This window comes from Hemitrygon akajei, chromosome 17 (assembly GCF_048418815.1).
Source record: "Hemitrygon akajei chromosome 17, sHemAka1.3, whole genome shotgun sequence".
In the NCBI taxonomy this organism is placed as follows: domain Eukaryota; kingdom Metazoa; phylum Chordata; class Chondrichthyes; order Myliobatiformes; family Dasyatidae; genus Hemitrygon; species Hemitrygon akajei.
The window spans coordinates 88951579-88968546 of NC_133140.1; the positions used below are offsets into that span (position 1 = coordinate 88951579).

The following is a 16968-nucleotide window of genomic DNA, read 5'->3' on the forward strand; positions in this document are numbered from 1 at the left end:
CATCCAACTCACTGACCTCCGTTGATACCCCTGCCCCCCCACCCTTACCCCCATCCCTATCTATTATTTTAGTCTGGTTCTCTTTCTCTCTCTTTTTCCCCCCTCACTATAATCTCTCCCCCCAGCCCTACCTTTCTTTCTCTTTTATTTCCCATAATTCTCCACCTTCCCCCAGCCCATTTCCCTCCAGCCTATCACTTCCCAGCTCTCTACTTTATCCCTCCCCCCACTTCTTATCCCCCCTCGACCATCCCATGTTACTTCACTCCTGATGAAGGGTTTCAGCCCAAAACATCGTTATTACCTCCTCCCATAGATGCTGTCTGGCCTGCTGAGTTCTGCCAGCATTTCGTGTTTTTTATTTATTTCCAGCATCTGCAGATTCACTCGTGTTGCAAACAAAATAAATATATATTTTGAGCAGAGTATATGTGTTATCTGATGGCAGAAGGGAAGAAGCTGTTTCTGAAGTGTTGAGTGTCTCTCTGTAGGCTCTTGTAACTCCTCCTTGATAGCGCTAATGAGAAAGCGCATGTCCTTGGTAATGGGTGTCCGTAATGATGGATGCTTCTCTTTGAGGCATCGCCTTTTGAAGGTGTCCTGGATGCTGGGGAGGCTGGTGCCCATGATGGAGCTGACTGAGTTTACAACTTTCTTCAGCTTTTTCGGATCCTGTGCAGTGACACAATCAGATCTTACAGGGATGGGGTTTAGTGGGTTGGTTCTCGTGCAGAGTAGGTTAAATTTTGTCGTCCTCCTTCAGTCTCCCTAAAATCCTAGTATACTAAGACAGCTATGGCTTCTCCATTCCAATTGCATAGCCCAGCTAAGTCTGTGTTGCTCCTGTTCCTTAAGTCTTTCTCACTGTTCAGAGCACTTAAAACTCTGAGTTGCTAATCTGCTGCTGTCTGTAAGTAGTTTGCACATTTTCCCTGTGCCCACATGAATTTCCTCCGAGTGCTCCAATTTCTTCCCACATTCCAAAGAAGTATGGGTCAGTAGGTTAATTGGTCACATGGGTGTAATTGGCTGGCACAGGCTCATTGGCCTGAAGTGGCCTGGTACTAGGCTGTATCTCATTGACACGGTTTTGTGTAGGGTGTAAGTCAGAATTACCTGAACACAAGATTCTGCAAATGTTTCAGTTTTCCGCCAGCGTTTTGTGTGTGTAGGTCAGAAATACTTCATTGTTGCCTTTACTGTCAGCATTGGAATGAAATGCATCATTTACTGTTGGTTGCACGGTGAAATAATTTACCATGGTGCACATTTCTGATTTCTCTCTTGCTTTGCAATGGCTGTTGAGGCAAATTATTTATGATGTTGATAAATAAATAAATGAATCCCTGTGATCTCATTGCATCACAGTTTTCAGGGAAATAGATTTTTCTTTCATTCAGTTGAAGGACTTGTAATCCGACATTAGAATCTTAGAATTCAGAAATCTCCAACCTGTTTGATTTATGACCCAACTTTTACATGTTTTTTGACTGATTACCTTTACCTTGCAGGTCCCAAGGCTAGGTGCCTGTTTTTTTAAAGTTTGCGGAAGGCATTTTATCACAGTCTTTGATGTAATGCCACTCAGTAGTGACGTTTGATGCTTTGTCATGTGACCTGCACACATATGTTAAAGCATTGCTTGTTTGGCAGTTATTTATTGCTTTAAAATGTTTCATTATTCATTATGGTCCCTGGGAGAAAAGGTTAAAGACTTCAGCAAACAACATGCTGCAAAAATGCCTGTCCCTAGTAACTCATCCCAGTTGCTGGTTTAGATTGAAGTGTACTGTTTAGTGTTTATCCAGGTTTCTCTTCTCTGCTTGGCTCCAATCATATTCTCTTTAATCATGGAGGCATAACTGCATAATAATCAAGATTTTTTTTAAAAATCTGAGGTTAATTAATCTTCCCGCTTTCTACCTTCAGGCTTTTCAGGTAAATGTGCAACAGTTTGACGTAGCAAGGAAGAGTTATAAACGTCCAGGTGTCTGAGGGTGGTGTCTCACTAGTCATAATAGGTGTTAGCACCAGCTAATTTACCACCACCCTACAATTTGACAGAAGTTTTATAATGTCATTAATTCTCCACTTAAAATAGCTATTTTCAACTGAGGCTGAAAATCAGGTATTCTATTTAACTTACCTGGAGGATGAACAGAATTGAACTCTTTTTGGCAGCCCATCCTGACAGCCACTAGGTATATATTGTACAGCTAGAAACCAGTGCTCTACACTGAAGAATTCAGAATGGAATCTTCTGCACAAGCTTTGCATGACGTAGAGCAGGGGTTCCATGGACCCCACTGTTAATGCTAGGGACCCATAGCATAAAGAAGGTTGGAAACCCCTGATTTGGAGGTATAAAGCTGTATAGCTTAGAAACAGACACTTCAGCCCCCTGCATCTATGACAGCCATCATATACATCTACTGTAGCGCACCATAGTAATGTAGTGGTTAACACGACGCTATTACAGCTTAGGCCGTCAGCGTTCAGTTCCAGTGTCTTCTACAAGCAAGTTTGTACATCCCTCCCATGTGTGCATGTGTTTCTTCCAGGTACTCTGGTTTCCTCCCACATTTCAAAGGCATACTGGTTAGTTGGTTGATTTGCCATTGTAGATTGTCCTGTAATTAAAAGAGGGTTGAATTGGTGGGTTGCTAGGCGGTGTAGTTCAAAGGGCTGGAGGGGCCTGTTCCGCACTGTATCTTTAAACAAAATTTTTAAAAAAAAATAATCCCACCACCTACATTGTCCCTCTATGCTTGGGGTCCCCTGCTTAATGCTTTTTCCATTCAAACACTGTCCACATGCTGCTTAAAATTCATTGCTGTTTCTGCCTTGCCTCTGCCACCACCTCTCTCAGCTTATTCTAGGTGCCAAAGGCTGTGTGTGTTGGGGGTGAATTACCCCTTCAAATCCCCTTTAAATCTCTTCCCTCTCACCTTCAACCTGTGGTATTAGGCACTCCTGTCAAAGGAAACAGAATCTAGCTACATACCTTACCTATTTTCTTTTTTCTTCTCAGAATTTTAGCACCTCTATCATATCACCACTCAGCCTCCTTTGCTCCAGAGAAAACAATTCCAGCCGTCTAATTTCTCTTCTTACCCACCTCCTGTCCAGGCAACATCATTGTGATTCTCCTCTGCATTCGCTGTAGTTTAATTGCATTCTTCCAATAATATATTCCTAGTAAGTACCAGCATTCCTTGACAACAAGGAAGGAGGTCTAAAAGGATAGTCAAGATTCAAGATTGTTTAATGTCATGAAATAATTGTTACTCCAGATCCAAAGCAGCACAAAAATAACACAAGATAAAGAACACAATGATAAAAACATAATAAATATAAATACACAAGATAGCTTATTTACATAGATAAATAGATACCTAGCCTCTTCCCCAATGGGAGTGGGACCAACATTCCTTGAGCAGGGTGGGTGAGATCCTTCAAGTAAATATATTTTTTAAAAACACCAGATTTCTGAAAATGGAAATAGCAATAACTGCTGAGAAAATTCACCAGGTCAGACAGCTTCTGTGGAAAGAGAAAAACTTTAATACTAGGTTTCTGACACTTCCTTGGAACTCTGAAGGGTCCAAGATCTGAAATATATAACCTTTAAGTGTCCAGCAGTGCTAAGAGGTGCTAAGTGCTATGATTGAAATACTAATTCTAGTGTCTTTTTTTAGCCGACAAGCAGAAACACCCAAGAAAGAAGCTCTTCCTCTGACAACAGTGAAACGGGCAGATGAATGGAAAGATCCCTGGCGCCGATCCAAGTCACCCAAAAAAAGGCCAGTTTCGACAGCATCGCCAGGACGCGGACGCAAGCGACGAAGAACATCTGGTTCATCTGTTTCAGTGTCTGGCTCGTCAAGGTAGAATCAGTTTTAATATCACAGGCACATGTCATGAAATTTGTTGTTTTGCAGCAGCAGTACATGATTTTTAAAAACTATAAATTACAATAAGAGCTGGAGAATTTGCAACTTGCTGCAGCTTTTGCTGATCCATACCAGACAGTGATGCAAAACTGTTAGAATACTCCACGAGAAAATCTGTAGAAATTTACTAGTCTCAGGTGACATAACAAATTGCCTCAAATGCTGAATGAAATATAGACATTGGAGCAGAGTTAGGCCATTCAGCTCATCGAGTCTGCTCCACCGTTCCTAATGGCTGATCCATCATCCCTTTCAATCTCATTCTCCTGCCTTCTCCATGTAACCTTTGACACGCTGATTAATCAAAGAACCTGTCAACCTCCACTTCAAATTTATCCAAAGACTTGGCCTGCTCAGTTGTCCATGGCAATGAATTCCACAGATTCACTGACCTCTGGCTAAAGAAGTTTTTCCTCTTCTCTGTTTTAAATGAATGTCTCTCATTTCTGTGACTATGTTCTCTGGTTGCAGACCTGCCCCACTATAGGAAATGTCCTCTCTACATCCACTCTGTCCAGACCTTTCAATAACTTTCAGTGAGATTTCCCTTCATGCTTCTAATGTCCAGTGAGTACAGGCCCAGACCCATCAAACACACTTCTCATGAACATCCTGTGGACCCTCTCCAATGCCAGCACATCTTTTTTTAGATAAAGGACCTAAATCTGCTCACGATACTCCAAGTGTGATCTGACTAATGCCTTATAAAGACTCAGAATTACATCCTTGCTTTTATATTCTAGTTCTCTTGAAATGAATGCCAACATCACATTTACTTTCCTTACCGCTGACTCAAATTGCAAGTTGACCTTTAGGGAATCCTGCACAAGGATTTCCAAGTCCCTCTGCACCTCTGATTTTGAATTTTCTTCCATTTAGATAATAGTCCACTTCTTTATTCCTTGTGCCAAAGTGCATGACCATGAACTTTTCTACATTATATTCCATTTGCCCATTCCCCCAATCTGTCTCAGATACCCTGCTTCCTCAACACTGCCTGCCTCTCCACCTATCTTCATATCATAAGCAAACTTTGCCACAAATCCATCAATACCTTCATCCTAATAATTGACATACACAGTGAAAAGAAGCGGTCCCAACACCAACCCCTGCGGCGCACCACTAGTCACCGGTAGCAAATCAGTAAAGCCCCCCTTTATTCCTACTCTTTGCCTCCTGCCGGTGAGTCAATCTTCTATCCATACTAGTACCTTCCCTGTAATACCACAGGCTCTTATTTTGCTAAGCAGCCTCATGTATGACGCCTTGTGAAAGATCTTTGGAAAATCCAAATAAACAACATCCACTGGCTTTCCTTTGTCTATCCTGCTTATTATATCCTCAAAGGTTCCAACAGATTTGTCAGGCAAGATTTCCCCTTCAGAAAACCATACCGAATGTGTCCTATTTTATTATGTGCTTCTAAGTACCCTGAAACCTCATCCTTAATGATGGACTCCAACATTGCGGTGCAGGCTCGAAGGGCCGAATGGTCTACTTCTGCACCTATTGTCTATTGTCTATCTTGCCAACTACTGAAGTCAGGCTAACTTACCTATAATTTCTTTTCTTCTGCCTCTCACACTTCTTAAAGAGTAGTGTGACATTTGCAATTATCCAGTCCTCAGGAGCCATTTAAGAATTTAGTGATTCTTGAAAGATCATTACTAATGACTCCACAGTCTCTTCAGCTGCTTCTTTCAGAACCCTGAGGTGTAGTTCATTTGGTCCAGGTGACTTATCAACCTTCAGGCTTTTCAATTTCCCAAGCACCTTCTCCTTAGTAAAAGCAATGAAACTCGCATTTCCGACATTCTACCAGTGTTTTCCACAGTGAGGACTGACCCAAAATACTCTAAATTCATCAGACATTTCTTTGTTCCCCCTCATAGCTACCTCTCCCAGATTATTTTCCAGCGGTCGGATGTCCACTCTTATCTCTCTTATACTGTTTATATAGTCTGGAAAAAAATTATGGTGCTGTCTTTTATATTAAAAGCTAGTTTCCATTCATATTTCATCTTTTCTCTTTTTAGTTACCTTCTGTTTTTTAAAAGCTTCCCAGTCTTCTACCTTCCCTCAATATTGCTATATGGTATGCCCTCTCTTTTGCTTTCTTTGACCTCCCTTGTCAGTACAGTTGCCTTATCCTCCCTTTAGAACACTTAACCATAGAACACTACGGCACAGTACAGGCCCTTCAGCTCTCCATGTTGTGCCAACCCATATAATCCTTTAAAAAAAAGTACTAAATCCACACTACCCCATAACCCTCCATTTTTCTTTCATCCATGTGCCTGTCTAAGAGGCTCTTAAATACCCCTAATGTTTTAGCCTCCACCACCATCCCTGGCAAGTCATTCCAGGCAATCACAACCCTCCATGTAAAATACTTACCCCTGATGTCTCCCCTGAACTTCCCTCCCTTAATTTTGTACATATGCCCTCTGGTGTTTGCTATTGGTGCCCTGGGAAACAGATACTGACTATCCACCCTATCTATGCCTCTCATAATCTTGTAGACCTCTATCAAGTCCCCTCTCATTCTTCTACGCTCCAAAGAGAAAAGTCCCAGTTCTGCTAACCTTGCTTCATATGACTTGTTCTCCAAACCAGGCAACATCCTGGTAAATCTCCTCTGAACCCTCTCCATAGCTTCCACATCCTTCCTATAATGAGGTGACCAGAATTGAACACAATACTCTTAAGTGGGGTCTCACCAGAGATTTGTAGAGTTGCAACATGACCTCTCTACTCTTGAACTCAGTCCCTCTGTTAATGAAGCCTGGCATCCCATAGGCCTTCTTAACTACCCTATCAACCTGTGCAGTGACCTTGAGGGATGTATGGATTTGAACTCCAAGGTCCCTTTGTTCACCCACACTCTTAAGTAACTGACCATTAATCCTGTACTCAATCTTCTGGTTTGTCCTTCCAAAATGCATCACCTCACACTTGTCCGGATTGAACTCCATCTGCCATTTTTCTGCCCAACTCTGCAGTCTGTCCATATCCTCTTGTAACCTTCGACCACCTATAGCTCCATCCACAACTCCTCCAATCTTCGTGTCATCCACAAACTTACTCACTCATCCTTCCGCCTCTACATCCAGGTCATTTATAAAAATCACAAATAGCAGGGGTCCCAGGAAAGATCCCTGCGGCACTCTGCTTTCTTCCTTTAAGCCAATTTTTCATCCAAACAGCCAAGGTTCCACATCTCATGCCTCATGACTTTCTGGATGAGTCCCTCATTAGGGACCTTGTCAAATGTTTTGCTGAAGTCCATGTAGACCACATCCACTGCCCTACCCTCATCAATTTCTTTTGTTACCTCTTCAAAAAACTCAATCAGGCTCGTGAGGCACGATCTTCTCTTCACAAAGCCATGTTGACTATCCATGAGTAGACTGTACTTCTCCAAATGCTCATAGATCCTATCCTTAAGAATCCTTTCCAGTAATTTGCATACCACCAACATAAGACTCACCAGTCTATAGTTCCCAGGTTTCTCCCTATTACCTTTTTTAAACAAGGGAACTATATTTGCCATTCTCCAGTCCTCCAGCACTTCCCCAGCAGCCAAAGAGGATTCAAAGATCATGGCTAATGCTCCTGCGATCTCTTCTGTCAATTCCCACAACAACCTGGGGTGTATCAAATTCCGGCCCTGGGGATTTATCAATCTTAATGTTTTTAAGAAGATCCAGCACTACTTCTTCCTTAATCTCCACATTGTCCAGCACACAGGCCCACTCTACTTCGACCTCATCCTGATCAAGATCCTTTTCGGTTGTGAATACTGAAGCAAGGTATTCATTTAGGACCTCCCCAACCTCCTCTGCCTCCAGGCACATGTCGCCCTCTTTATCCTTTAGCGGTCCCACCTTAGTTCTCGTCATCCTCCTATTCTTCTCATGCCCCCTTCAAGCTCTCCTAAGTCCTTTCTTTAGCTCCTTCCTGGCTACCCTATATTTCTCATAAGCCCCTCCTACTTCCTGCTTCTTATATCTAACATATGCTTCCTTTTTCCTCTTGACGAGTTGCCTCACGTGTTTCGTCAGCCACGGTTCCCTTTTCCTACCATTTTTTCCTTGCCTCAGTGGGACAAACCTATCCTGAACCCTGCTCAAGTGTCCCTAAACTTCGCCCACATTACTTATGTGCTTTCCCCTATGAACATCTGTTTCCAATTTACTCTCACTAGTTCCTGCCTCATCCCTTCAAAGTTAGCCCTTCCCCAGTTAAGCACTTTACCATTTCGTCTGATTTTATCCCTTTCCATAGCTATGCTGAAGCTAAGGGAGTTGTGGTCACTCTCACCAAAATGCTCCCCCACCAAGAGGTCTGTTACCTGACCAGGTTCATTACCCAGAACTAGATCCAGTATAGCCTCTCCTCTCGTTGGCCGGTCCACATACTGTGTCAGGAATCCTTCTTGAACACACCTGACAAATTCAGCCCCATCTATCCCCCTTGCACTCAGGAGGTGCCAGTCAATATGAGGGAAGTTGAAATCACCCATAACTACTACCCTGTATTTCCTGCTCCGTTCTAAAATCTGCCTGCTTATCTGCTTCTTGGTGTCCTGAGGGCTATTTGGGGGCCTATAGACTACTCCCAGCACAGTGATTGATCCCTTCCTATTTCTGACTTACACCCAGACTGACTCCGTGGACACTCCTTCTGCAGCGTCCTCCCTTTCTATAGCCATGATACTATCCCCAACCAGCAATGCCGCTCCCGCCCCCCCTTTCTACACCCCCCCCCCATCCTGTTCCTTTTAAAACACCTGAACCCCGGGACCTGCATCATCCAATCCTGCCCTTCATCCAACCATGTTTCAGTAACGGCCACAACATCATAATTCCATGTACTAATCCATGCTCTAAGTTCATCCTCCTTGTTCCTAATACTCATAGCATTGAAATAGACACATTTCAACCCCTTTAACTGGCTACAATTATGTTCTGTCCCCTGCCTGTCCTTCCTCATCGACTCAGAACTCTTAGCATCATGCCCTTGTCCTTCTACCTTAATCCCTGCACTCACATTCTGATTCCCACCTCCCTGCCAAACTAGTTTAAACCCTCCCCAACAGCTCTATCAAACCTGCCCGCCAGGATATTGGTCCCCCTGGGATTCAAGTGCAACCCGTCCTTTTTGTACAGGTCACACCCGCCCCAAAAGAGGTTCCAATGATCCAGAAATCTGAATCCCTGCCCCCTGCTCCAATCCCTCAGCCACGCATTTATCATCCACCTCATTCTATTCCTATTCTCACTGTCGCGTGGCACAGGCAGTAATCCCGAGATTACTACCTTTGAGGTCCTGCTTTTCAACTTCCTTCCTAATTCCCTGTAGTCTTCTTTCAGGACCTCTTCCCTTTTCCTACCTATGTCATTGGTACCAATATGTACCACGACCTCTGGCTGTTCTCCCTCCCACCGAGGATATCTTGGACGCGATCAGAAACATCCCAGACTTCGGCACCTGGGAGGCAAACTACCATCCGAGTTACTTTCCTGCATCCACAGGAATCCGAGTTTCTTTCCTGTCTGAACCCCTGACTATAGAGTCCCCATCAATACTGCCGTCCTCTTCCTTTCCCTACTCTTCTAAGCCACAGGGCTGGACTCTGTGCCAGAGGCACAGCCACTGTTGCTTCCCCCCAGGTTGGCTGTTCCCCTCCCCCCCCAACAGCACTCAAACAAGTGTACTTATTGTCAAGCGGTACAGCCACAGGGGTACTCTCTAGTACCTGACTCTTCCCCTTCCCAGTCCTGACTGTGACCCATTTCTCTCTCCCCCGTGGCCCCGGAGTGACCACCTGTCAGTAACTGCTCTCTATCACCTCCTCACTCTCCCTGACCAGAGGAAGGTCATCGAGCTGCAGCTCCAGTTCCCTAACATGGTTCCTTAGGAGTTGCATCTCGATGCACCGGGTGCAGATGTGGCCATCCAGAACGCTGGGAGACTCCAGGACCTCCCACATCTGACACCGACCACAGAAAACTGGCCTCACACACATACTACCTCCTTTTGCAATCAATGATAGGATCTTTTAAGGGACTTTTATATAGGTACATGGGGCTTAGTAAAATAGAGGGCTATAGGTAAGCCTAATAATTTCTGAGGTAGGGACATGTTGGGCACAACTTTGTGGCCAAAACTGTAGGTTTTCTATGTTTATGGCGCTGTACAGTCAACCCAGGTGTTTGCAAAGTAAGATATGAACATAGAATAGTACTGCACAGTACAGTACAGGCCCTTCAGCCCACAATATTGTGCCGACCCTTAAACCTGCCTCCCATATAACCCCCCACCTTAAATTCCTCCATATACCTGTCTGGTAGTCTCTTAAATTTCACTAGTGTATCTTCCTCCACCACTGACTCAGGCAGTGCATTCCACACACCAACCACTCTCTGAGTAAAAAAAACCTTCCTCTAATATCCCCCATGAACTTCCCACCCCTTACCTTAAAGCCATGTCCTCTTGTATTGAGCAATGGTGCCCTGGGGAAGAGGTGCTGGCTGTCCACTCTATCTATTCCTCTTAATATCGTGTATACCTCTATCATGTCTCCTCTCATCATCTTCCTCTCCAGAGTAAAGCCCTAGCTCCCTTAATCTCTGATCATAATCCATACTCTCTAAACCAGGCAGCATCCTGGTAAATCTCCTCTGTACCCTTTCCAATGCTTCCTCATTCTTCCAATGGTGAGGCGACCAGAACTGGACACAGTACTCCAAGTGTGGCTGATGCACCACCAATAACTCTCGGAGACGGGAGGCGAACGATAGGCTTTTATTAGCAGCAGAACTGACCACAACATCTTGGAGACTGAGGGAGGAGCAGTGCCTCCAATCGCCTTTATACAGGGGTCTATGGGAGGAGCCACAGGAGCAGTCAGCAGAGGGGCGTGTCCAGACAGGTATACACATAATTTACCACATTCACCCCCCCCCCCCCCCCCCCCCTTTGTTTTAAAACAGAGTCCCCACGGGGCAAAGTTTCTTACAAGTACATTTACAGGTTAAGTCTATCAGGTGGTCGAGTCTGTCGCTGTGATCTACGTAGCACCGGTGGTGATTGCACCGGTGACGGTGGTTGTGCTGGCTCCGGTCTGATTTGAGGTGCCAGCCCGTTAGGCATCAGTAATCCCTCATGCGTGTGCACGATGTCTCGTGGGTATATACATCGGTGGGTATGGGGTTCATAGTCACCGTGGAGTGTTCGGGGTAGGGGTCTGGTGCTCCTGCGGGCGCCAGGTCGTGGACGGAGACTGTGTCCTCCCGCCCATCAGGTAAGACCACGTAGGCATACTGGGGGTTCGCATGAAGTAGGTGAACCCTCTCAACCATCGGGAAGTATTTATTGCTCCTCGCATGTTTCCGGAGCAGCACTGGCACTGGGGACATCAGCCAAGCCGGTAGGGTGGTCCCAGTGGCGGACTTCCTGGGAAAAGAAAAGAGTCGCTCATGAGGGGTGGCATTGATGGACGTGCATAACAGGGAGCGGATGGAGTGGAGTGCCTCGGGGAGGACCTCCTGCCAGCGAGAGACCGGCAATCCCTTTGACCTAAGGGCTAAGAGTGTTTTCTTCCTCACAGTGGCATTCTCCCTCTCCACCTGTCCATTACCCTGGGGATTATAGCTCATGGTCCTACTAGTAACAATACCCCTAGTCAGCAGGTACTGGTGCAGCTCGTCACTCATAAACGATGACCCTCTATCACTGTGGATATAGCAGGGATATCCGAACAGAGTGAAAAGCTGGCGCAGGGCTTTTATGACGGACGTGGCAGTGGTATCGGGGCAGGGGATGGCAAAGGGGAACTCGTCGATGGCAAAGGGGATCACGAGTACTCGTCGATTATGTTGAGAAAGTAGACATTGCGGTCGGTGGGGGGAAGGGGGCCCTTAAAGTTGACACTCAGTCGCTCAAAGGGGCAGGTGGCCTTGATAAGTCGTGCCTTTTCAGGACGGTAGAAGTGCGGTTTGCACTCAGCGCAGACTTGACAGTCCCTGATCAGCGTCCTGATTTCCTCAAGGGAGTAAGGCAGGTTCCAGGCTTTCACGAAATGGTAAAGACAGGTGAGCCCCGGGTGGCAAAGATCTGCATGGAGGGCGTACAGCCGGTCGAGCTGCGTGCTGGCACACGCTCCCCGTGATAGGGCATCAGGGGGCTCATTGAGCCTTCCAAGCCGGTACTGGATGTCATAGTTGTAGGTGGAGTGTTCTATTCTCCACCTCAAAATTTTATCATTTTTGATTTTGCCCCGCTGTTGGTTGCTGAACATGAACGCAACTGAGCGCTGGTCGGTCAGCAAGGTGAATCTTTTGCCGGTGAGTGCCTAATAGCTTCCACTATGGCCTGGGCTTCTTTCTCCACCGCGGAGTGCCGAATTTCAGGGCCCTGAAGGGTACGAGAGAAGAACGCTACCGGCCTTCCTGCCTGATTGAGGGTATCAGCCAGCGCGAAGTCGGAGGCGTCACTCTCTACTTGGAAGGGAATGGTCTCATCCACCGCATGCATCGTTGCTTTGGCAATGTCCCCTTTAATGCGGCTGAAGGCCGCGTGGGCCTCGGCTGAGAGGGGAAATGCGGTGGACTTGACTAGGGGGCGGGCCTTGTCTGCGTAGTGAGGGACCCATTGGGCGTAATAGGAAAAGAAGCCCAGGCACCGTTTGAGGGCTCTGAGGGTGGTGGGAAGAGGGAGTTCCAGCAGGGGGCGCAAACGGTTGGGGTCAGGGTCAATGACCCTGTTCTCCACGACATACCCAAGGATAGCAAGTCGGGTGGTTCCGAACACACACTTGTCCCTGTTGTAGGTGAGGTTAAGAGCTTTAGCCGCTTGAAAAAATCATTGGAGGTTGGTGTCGATCTCCTGCCAGTCGTGACCACAGATGGTGATGTTATCCAGATATGGGAACGTGGCCTTCAGTTGGTCCACCATCTGGTCCATTTCCCTCTGGAAGATAGAGACACCATTCGTGACACCGAAGGGGACGCGCAGGAAGTGATAGAGCCTGCCGTCTGCCTCGAAGGCGGTGTAGGGGCGGTCCTCCGGGCGGATGGAGAGCTGATGGTAAGCGGATTTCAGGTCTGTGGTCGAGTACACCTTGTACTGGGCTATCTGATTGACCAAATCTGCGATGCGGGGTAGGGGGTACGCGTCAAGCTGCATGAACCTATTGATGGTCTGGCTATAGTCCACGACCATCCTATTTTTCTGCCCGGTCCGAACAATGACCACCTGGACCCTCCAAGGACTTGTGCTTGGCTCAGTGATCCCCTCCCTGAGCAGCCGCTGCACCTCCGACTTAATGAAGGCCCTGTCCCCCGCGCTGTACCTCCTGCTTTTAGTTGCCACAGGTTTACAGTCGGGGGTCAGGTTGGCGAACAGCGGTGGGGGAGAGATCTTGAGGGTGGAGAGGCTGCAAGTGGTGTCAGTAGTGCGGCCATTGGCATGGTGTTGGGTGGGATGTGCGGGTCGGTGTGTGTGTGTGTGGTCAGTTGCGGGGTATATGACGAGGTTGTGCAGAGCGGCCTCCAGCATGTCGGCCAGCTCGATTGCCGAATGTAAGGTAAGATCTGCGGCCGCTGGCGCACGTACGCTGACCTGATCCCCGTAACGAAGGCGTCTCTTACCAGCAGCTCTGCATGCTGTTCCGCCGTCTGGCCTGCTGCCACCATGTCGCTGAGCGATGTCTTGCGTAGACGGTGATCACCGGCCACAGGTATTGTCTTTTGAGGGCGTCCAGTGCCCCTTGGTAGGTCGGCAGGTCCCTGATCGGGGAGTAGACCCGCGGACTGACCCTGGAGAGGAGAATTTTGTGCATCGTTGCAGGCTCGGTCACACGAATCTCTTCCAGGTACAATTGGAAGCATGCAAGCCAGAGTTCAAAAGTGATGCTGGCTTCTGGAGATTGAGGGTCAATATCCAATCTGTCAGGTTGTAAAATGCTCTCCATGTTTTAAAATTGCTGCTAATAAAATTGATGCACCATCAATAACTCTCGGAGACGGGAGGCGAACGATAGGCTTTTATTAGCAGCAGAAGTGACCGCAACATCTTGGAGACTGAGGGAGGAGCAGTGCCTCCAATCGCCTTTATACAGGGGTCTGTGGGAGGAGCCACAGGAGCAGTCAGCAGAGGGGCGTGTCCAGACAGGTATACACATAGTTTACCACAGTGGCCTAACTAGAGTTTTATAGAGCTGCATCATTACATAGCGACTCTTAAACTCTGTCCCTCAGCTTATGAAAGCTACCACCCCATAAGCTTTCTTAACTACCCTATCTACCTGTGAGGCAACTTTCAGGGATCTGTGGACATGTACCCCCAGATCCCTCTGCTCCTCCACACTACCAAGTATCCTGCCATTTACTTTGTACTCTGCCTTGGAGTTTGTCCTTCCAAAGTGTACCACCTCACACTTCTCTGGGTTAAACTCCATCTGCCATTTCTCAGCCCACTTCTGCATCCTATCAATGTCTCACTCCAATCTTTGACAATCCTCTACACTATCCACAACACTGCCAACCTTTGTGTCGTATGCAAACTTGCCAACCCACCCTTCTACACCCACATCCAGGTCGTTAATAGAAATCACAAAAAGTAGGGGTCCCAGAACAGATCCTTGTGAGACAGTACTAGTCACAACCCTCCAATCCCAATGTACTCCCTCCACCACGACCCTCTGCTTTCTGCAGGCAAGCCAATTCTGAATCCACCTGGCCAAACTTCCCTGGATCCCATGCCTTCTGACTTTCTGAATAAGCCTACCGTATGGAACCTTATCAAATGCCTTATTAAAATCCATGTAGATCACATCCACTGCACTACACCCTCATCTATATGGCTAGTCATCTCCTCAAAGAACTCTAACAGGCTTGTTAGACACGATCTGCCCTTCACAAAGCCTTGCTGACTGTCCCTGATCAGACCACAATTCTCTAAGTGCCCATAGATCCTATCTCAAGAATCTTTTCCAACAGCTTTCCCACACACAGTGTTGGCGCGTGGCCTAGTGGATAAGGCATCGGACTAGTATCCTGAAGGTCACTGGTTCGAGCCTCAGCTGAGGCAGTGTGTTTGTGTCCTTGAGCACTTAACAACACATTGCTCTGTGACGACACCGGCAGCTGCTTGGGTCCTAGTGCCCTTCCCTTGGACAACATCGGTGGCGTGGAGAGGGGAAGGCTTGCAGCTTGGGCAACTGCCGGTCTCCCATACAACCCTCCCCAGGCCTGCACCCTGGGGGAAAAGAAAACCTTCCAAGGCGCAAATCCATGGTCTCATGAGACTAACGGATGCCTATTCCCACCACAGGCGTAAAGCTCACCAGACTTAATTACCCAGACTTTCCCTTTTTTGAACAAGGGGACGAAATTCACCTCCCTCCAATCTTCCGGTACCATTCCTGTGGACAACGAGGACATAACGATCCTAGCCAGAGGCTTGGCAATCTCTTCCCTCGCCTCGTGGAGCAGCCTGAGGAATATTCCGTCAGGCCCCAGCGACTTATCCATCCTAATGTATTTTAACAACTCCAACACCGCCTCTCCCTTAATGTCAACATGTTCCAGAACTTCAACCTCACTCATATTGTCCTCATCGTCATCAAGTTCCCTCTCATTGGTGAATGCCGAAGAGAAGTATTCATTGAGGACCTCGCTCACTTCCACAGCCTCCAGGCACATCTTCCCACCTTTATCTCTCATCGGTCCTACCTTCACTCCTGTCATCCTTTTGTTCTTCACATAATTGAAGAATGCCTTGGGGTTTTCCTTTACCCTACTCACCAAGGCCTTCTCATGCCCCCTTCTTACTCTCCTCAGCCCCTTCTTAAGCTCCTTTCTTGCTACCCTATATTCCTCAATAGACCCATCTGATCCTTGCTTCCTAAACCTCATGTATGCTGCCTTCTTCCACCTGACTAGATTTTCCACTTCACTTGTCACCCATGGTTCCTTCACCCTACCATTCTTTATCTTCCTCACCAGAACAAATTTATCCCTAACATCCTGCAAGAGATCCCTAAACATCAACCACATGTCCATAGAACATTTCCCTGCAAAAACATCATCCCAATTCACACCCGCAAGTTCTAGCCTTATAACCTCATAATTTGCCCTTCCCAATTAAAGATTTTCCTGTCCTCTCTGATTCTATCCTTTTCCATGACAATGCTAAAGGCCAGGGAGCGGTGGTCACTGTCCCCCCGATGCTCACCCACTGAGAGATCTGTCACCTGACCTGGTTCGTTACCTAATACTAGATCCAGTATGGCATTCCCTCTAGTCAGCCTGTTAACATACTGTGACAGGAATCCGTCCTGGACATACTTAACAAACTCTGCCCCATCTAAACCATTGGAACTAATCAAGTGCAAATCAATATTAGGGAAGTTAAAGTTACCCATGATAACAACCCTGTTATTTTTGCACCTTTCCAAAATCTACCTCCCAATCTGCTCCTCGGTATCTGTGCTGCTACCAGGGGGCCTATAGAATACTCCCAGTAGAGTAACCGCTCCCTTCCTGTTCCTGACTTGCACCCATACTGACTCAAAAGAGATCCTGGAGGGACTAAATCTGAAAGCATGGACCTTCATAGTTGACATTCACACTGTCATTTTTTTGCTCAGGGTACAGCAGAAGTTGAAGAGTCATTAAAGCTGTGAAATGGCTTTCAGAATACTTTAGGTTGCTGCATCTGTGCTAAAATATGTGATTTATTGTAGATAAAATACCCAAATGTAAAGTCAGTGTCTAGTAAACTTACTGGGTATGAGCCATTAGTTTATTTAAACAATTGCATTCCGCTTGTTCCTGAAAATGCTCTGTCCTCTTCTCTCAGCTGGACTTTCCCCTGTCAAAGCTTCCTGAGCATCTTTCCTCTTAATTCTTTAAACTTACCTCGTTTTATTTCCAGCCATTTATTCCATTACTACATTCGTGGATGACTACCTACCTTATTTATATACAGGTTTCCCCCGCTATGT

The 16968-nt window shown here is 46.7% G+C and overlaps 1 protein-coding gene across 2 annotated transcripts in view; it reads left to right on the forward strand.

The window, feature by feature from the left end:
• zc3h18 (zinc finger CCCH-type containing 18) overlaps positions 1-16968 on the forward strand; it is a 293021-nt gene that overhangs the window by 209015 nt on the left and 67038 nt on the right. For both annotated transcript variants that reach the window (XM_073070500.1, XM_073070499.1), the window contains exon 10: positions 3699-3887. In XM_073070500.1, the coding sequence (XP_072926601.1) occupies positions 3699-3887 (189 nt within the window). The remainder of the gene's footprint in view (positions 1-3698; positions 3888-16968) is intronic.